We start from the raw sequence: 6,304 nt of genomic DNA, 5'->3' as shown, positions 1-6,304 counted from the left end.
TAATGGAGCCACATATTAGGTCACCTATCATCAAAAGTGGCTCCATTCCCGAGGGCTCGAACCACAGACACTAATCTAAGTGCAATATATAGTTTTGAAAAATGGTGTTTATCATCTACTATATGTACGTAAAAGAAATTGACCTAATATATATTGTGAAATTTACCGTTGAAAGGGTTTGGTTGAACCTCCTTCCGTCCATGCACTCAGAGGCGGAGCCAGGATTTCTGCTGAGGGGGTTCAAAATCAGAAGAAAAACTCATCGAAGAGGGTTCAACATCTACAATATATACATAAAAATCATTTTAATCATGCATTAATATTATAATTTTCCATCGAAAAGGATTCAAACGAACCCCTATTGACTCCGCTTCTGCATGCACCCCCACCATTAGTACTTTTGGTGCAATGGCGGAGCCACATTTGTCCAACGAATGTCAACTGACAACCGCTATAGGTTTTTAAAAAGATTATCTATATACACTATATGTTGAATATTTTTTCTAATCTTGTTCATAATTTAACGCAATTTAGTGAAAATCCTGACTTCGTTATTTTCTTTATGTTAAACTCATTAATTTAAATTCTGATTAAATTGCAGGATTTCCAGATTAAATTTGAAGAATTGCATGGATTGACATGAAAGGATGTCAAATTTATGATTAATTAATTTCTCATTTTCTCTCCAAATTGTATTTTATGTATTTCTGCTATTGTTTTTACTTTTGGCTTTGTTGAATTGTGATTTATTAATGAAATTTATTTCAGTGTATTAATGAAAGTAATTTTTATCCATCATTGGTCTTTATTTCTCTTTCTAAGTGTAATTTTATATAATATAGTTTATTGATATCATTTGTTGGTTTCTATTTTAGAGCTAGCAACAATAACTAGGTATAATTAGTAGATTTTTAAAAACTATTTGAGCAAAAATTATTGGATTCACATAAACATGTAATCGAGCTTTAAGTAATGAAAATTTAAATTAATTAAAATAAATATGAATTACCAGACGATTAAAATTTAAAAAAAAAAAAAAAAAAACAGGTGATATGGTAATATTAACAAGTGGTAATTACTTAGATGTAAGATATCAAATGAAAAAAAAAAAAAAGTCAAAAAGAGATAAGTAGGACCATATAATATTTTGGACATATTATTGATTGGAATTTGAAAAGAATAATCCTAGTCCATACAATGTTGCTAAGTCATTGTGGATTATATATACAGAGGCGGATTCAAAATTTTAATTTTATCAATTTTATATTTGAGTTTCAGTTATTGATCCAGGTGCTCATGACATGCTACGGCACCTCCACCGTACCGGGAGAGGGGGACCAAAGTATCTCATCCACTCTTCGCGAGGTTTTTTAAATTCGCCGGTGAGATATACACGAAATACATACAAGGTTATCATTAGGATCGTCATACTTGCCGATCATCGATGAACTGATCGGATTAATCAACCAAAGTTGGCTTCAGTCATTATGTATTGAACAGAAGCAAAAGCCTCAGTAACAGTCGGATGATCGTAAAAAGTCATAGCAAACTCAGTAGCTACTTGTACTAAAAAACAAGTAAGCGTAATTCCCCCTAAACAATAAAATATATTGACTAGAATAATAATTTTTCAGCATAAAGAGAGAAAAACTTAAAAAATTTCGTCATTTTTTCCTCGTAGCAACTGGAGATAAAAAAGCACCAAATTTCAAGACCGACCCTGAAATCGGGTCAAGTTATACTTGTTCAAGTTGACTCGATAGTGATATGATCAGCTAAGCCTTCTTTGGGCAACTCCGGAGCAATCGTTCATGGCCATTATGGGGGAAACCCTTTACGAATGAGATACATTAATTACATTTATATATGAAAAATCGAGATCTGATGATATAACACAGGATCTTTCGATTGACCGTCGTTTTGGAGTCCAGGCAAAAAAACTGCTCATAATAATTAAATTATATTTGGTCTTGTTTCTATCTTTTCAGTCATTCTCGATACTATTTTCAAGTTTTTTATTTTTCGTTTTTTGGATTGTTGGTCTCCATCGCTTGTAGTTATTTATCATTCGATGCATATAAAGGATCCATCGATATTAATCTAATCCAATTATAATGTTTGGTACTTTGTAGTTGTATATAAGTATAGAAAATTATATTTACTTTTTTTATTTCTGATAATCGAAGAGATTTTGATTCCATCACTCGAATTTTCAACTATAGGTTACATGACAACTTTTTCATTGTTTCATATAGCCACTTTAGTCGTGCTCGTCTTTTCACGAAAGTATTTTTTTTCTGGGAACATGATCAACCAGAAATTATTATGTTTGCGATTCTTCATCCACCGATGGATAAAATGCTCTAGTTTTCCGTTCACATATGAAGCCGGAAAGTGGATTGGCAACAGATCGGCATAAAGTGGTTCATCATGCTCAAACATGAGCCGATCGCTCGTTAGGAACGATTTATAGATCATCAAATTCTCACAATTGTTGTCCCAATGAGCTTAAATGGAACGACATGAACAGAAAAAAAAATAATATGGCGAAGTAAAAATTCATATGGCGCGAACTACAACATGTTCGGGACTAAAGCATAGTCGTTATTGCAAAAGTGTTAACACTTTACACAACTGTTATTTCAGAGGTTTTCCCCGACTTTGTTCGTGTCAACAAACAATTCGAAATACCTAGACTTTTTTACAATAGGTCCAAGTCAAATGCCAATGATTCGAAGCACTTCTTTTTATACTATTTCAAAAACTCAAGAACTCAATCGTATGGATATGTAAAATACAGGATTTCCAATCCTAGCAGGAAAGGAAGGAAAATGAATACTCAATTTAAAGTGAGTAAACAGAATTCCATGCTCGATCTCATAGATACATATAGAATTTTGTGAAAAGTCGTATTCAATGAAAGTCGTATGTTTGTCCGTGTCAACAAACAATTCGAAATACCTCAATTTTTTTAGAACAGATCCAAGTCAAACAGCAATGATTTGGAGCACTTCTTTTTACACTATTTAGAAAACCCAAGGACTCAATCGTATGGATATGTAAAATACAAGATTTCCAATCCTAGCACGAAAGGGAGGGAAACGGATACTGAATTTAAAGTGAGTAAACAGAATTCCATACTCGATCTCATAGATACATATAAAATTCCGCTGAAAGTTGTATTCGATGAAAGTCGTATGTTTGTTACACTTTCGTAGGTGACAATTAAAGAAATGGAAATACATCATATGCAATGTAATACCATAATTGGAATTTAGGTACGGTAAGATGAACGCAAATCTTACACCTTTCTTTGGCGGAATTGAGAAAAAGGGCAATCCGGTGCACTAAAGCTCCTGCTATGCACAGGGTCCGAGGAAGGGCCCCACCACAAAGGTATATTGTACGCACCCTTACCTTACATTTCTGTCAGAGGCTGTTTTCAAGGTTTGAACTCGTGACCTTCTGGTCACATGGCAGCAACTTTACCAGTTACTCCAACGATTCCCTTCTTTGGTGGAATTGAGAAATGTAAATAAATAAGAAAATCAACTTTATAATATAATGCATTTTTGCTTTGCATATAACTCATAGATAAGCAACACAAGTAATATTCAACATATATTCATATCATACACGATTAAAACTGCATTCCTGCATTCAGACATCAACTGAGAAAAGCGCGAAAATCACGACTAAACTCTCCGGTAAGCCTCTAGCGGTACCAAATTATGATACAAGACAGTTGATTCTCCGACGACACAACAAAGGAGATATAAATGTTAAAACAATCTAAAAGAAAACAGATATCAGCTACAAAAGGCTATCACTGAACAGAAAAAGAGGCCTAAATAGGGACTTCCATTTTTATCGGTGCATGTAAAGTGTTTACCGATGCATTTTGAAGCCAATCCTTGGCACAGATGAGGGCCTCCACGGTCTCGGGTCGCAATGAACATCTGTAGCGATCCATCTCTTTGCCTGCCGTGCTAAATACAGAGTCGGATGTAACAGTAGAAACTGGAACGGACAAGATGTCACGAGCCATTATTGAGAGAGTTGGGTACTTTATTCTGTTCAGTTTCCACCATCCCACAACATCAAACTCGTGAACACGAGGCAACAAGGACTCATCCAAATATTGATCAAGTTCTGACCTTGACTGCTGGCTTGTTGTCTCCATAATGTAGGCGTCAAAATCTGTAAGTCCAGCGCCACCGTTCTCCTGCTTCAAAGCCCCATCATTTACCTCTTCAGCATAAGCTGGGGTTAAAGGCAGAGGAAGTGCCACGTATTCACGGAAAAGCTCATGGATTCCCTCTTCAACGATGTTCACATAGGTGCCAGCTTCTTCACCATATATTTTCGTAAAACTGAATTCGACGAGTTTCACTTTGAAGCGTGGATCCATTACTACGGCAATAGCTAATATTAGACAACAATTTTTCCAGTATTTATCAAACTCCTCTTGCATTGTTTTGGTAAGACTGCTGATGAATGGATCTTCACTTCCTGCAGCACGAACCAGCTCCAATTGAATCTTCCATGCTTCATGGAAGAATGTGTTGGTTGTTGGAACTGTAGGTGCAGTCAGAAGATTGGCGGTGTCAAAAACGGTTTTCAAGTAATTACACAGAACCTCGACTTGCTTCCAATCTTCCATCGATGGGGCATCCTTGTAATCAGGATCAGATGTATCCAAGCACGAAAATACTTCCTTTAATTCTGATGCAGCTAACAACATCTCATATGTCGTGTTCCATTGAGTTTGGTCATCAAGCGACAGAGTCTTTGTGCTTGGCACCTGAAGCTGCTGTTTGAGGTCAAGAAACTTTTCTTCATGAGATTCCGATGTTTTCACATACTTAACGCTGTCTCTTACTTTCTTAACAGTACCATGCAAAAACACAAATGCACCTTGGGCGATGCTGCTTAAAGTTCGAGCAAGACAACTTCCAACCAACAACTGACCATTGAGCACAAGAGGGTTCTGCACAGATAATAAAGCTCTAAGATTATCAACAGCAGCATCACCCAATGGTTGATTAATAGTGACCGAAAATAACTTCCCTTCCATACTCCAGTCAGAAAGGCAAGCCGCAACAGCATGGCTGAAAGCCGTGTCAGAATCTGGATATGGTTCCATGATGATATTGAGTATTTTCCTGTGAATTTTCCACTCACTGTCAATATACTGCCCAGTTATGAACATGTAGCCCACATTGTAGCAGGAGGACCACATATCTAGCGTCAAGCAGATTCGCCCAGGCACTCCCTCAATCACCTTCTGAATGGCTTGCTTCTCTCTAAGATAAGTTGCCACACAATCTCCTTGCACGGTGTTGAAGCTCAACATATCAAAACGAGGTTGAAGATTCCGGACAAAAGAAAGAAAGCCTGGATGCTCAACCATGTGAAGGGGATAGTCGTGCATGATGATCATCCTAGAGATCTCCTGACGGCACCGGTCAGGATCAAAAGCAAGGTAAGGAGCAGAAGCAGTCCGATAACGTCGTTTTGGTGCATCAGTACTACCACCATATCCACTCATCTTAGGAGGTGTACTATAAGGGGTCAATTGATTATTCTGTTGGTTACGCAGGACAACTGGACAGGTTCCTTTGGCAATATGCCGTTTCAGGTGACTAGTGCCGGCTACTTTTGAACCTGTACTATATGCAAATGATTGCTTGCACTGCTTACATTGTGCCCTTCTGGTTCCATTGCCAATATTTTCAATGGTGAAGTGTTCCCAAACTATTGACTTCTTCTTCCTACGCTTGCTGGGTTGTGTTTCTGGGTTGTTTGGAGGTGTTTCTATATAGTTGGGTTCTGGCTCTGCAAGTACCATCTCGTTTAGTGGGATCATCTCATCGTCCGGGACCATCTCATTGCTGGGAACTATTTCATTTCCAAACACCATATGATGTTCATGCATCATTTCATTTTCCGGCACCATCTCATGATTATGTCCATGCATCATCTCATTTTCCCGCACCATCTCATGATTATGTTCATGCATCATCTCATTTTCCGGCACCATCTCATGACTGTGTTCATGCGTCATCTCATGTTCCGGCACCATCTCATGACTGTGTTCATGCGTCATCTCATGTTCCGGCACCATCTCATGACTGTGTTCATGCCTCATTTCATTTTCCAGCACCATCTCATGACTGTGTTTATGTATGATCTCATTTTCCAGCACCTTCTCATGACTCTGCTCATGCATGATCTCATTTTCCGGCACCTTCTCATGACTCTGCTCATGTATCATCTCATTTTCCGGCACCATCTCATGACT

At 37.6% G+C, this 6,304-nt stretch overlaps 2 protein-coding genes across 5 annotated transcripts in view; one reads left to right on the top strand and one right to left on the bottom strand.

Annotated features, from left to right (window-relative positions):
* Positions 1–795, top strand: part of LOC107840789 (36.4 kDa proline-rich protein) — a 5,039-nt gene extending 4,244 nt beyond the window's left edge. Inside the window, exon 2 of the mRNA XM_016684707.2 lies at positions 602–795. The gene's annotated coding sequence lies outside the window, so the exon portion shown is untranslated. The remainder of the gene's footprint in view (positions 1–601) is intronic.
* Positions 796–3,559: 2,764 nt separating this feature from the next.
* LOC107840787 (zinc finger BED domain-containing protein DAYSLEEPER) overlaps positions 3,560–6,304 on the bottom strand; it is an 8,012-nt gene continuing 5,267 nt past the window's right edge. For 2 of the 4 annotated variants that reach the window (XM_047396679.1, XM_047396676.1), the window contains exon 3: positions 3,560–6,250. In XM_047396679.1, the coding sequence (XP_047252635.1) occupies positions 3,848–6,250 (2,403 nt within the window). In that variant the 3' untranslated portion in view covers positions 3,560–3,847. Of the gene's footprint in view, positions 6,293–6,304 lie in introns of all 4 variants that reach the window. The other 2 variants (XM_047396678.1, XM_047396677.1) reach the window with 1 other exon arrangement.

The sequence above is a fragment of the Capsicum annuum genome, chromosome 9 (genome assembly GCF_002878395.1).
Source record: "Capsicum annuum cultivar UCD-10X-F1 chromosome 9, UCD10Xv1.1, whole genome shotgun sequence".
Lineage (NCBI taxonomy): Eukaryota > Viridiplantae > Streptophyta > Magnoliopsida > Solanales > Solanaceae > Capsicum > Capsicum annuum.
This window is presented reverse-complemented; position numbering and strand designations above follow the sequence as displayed.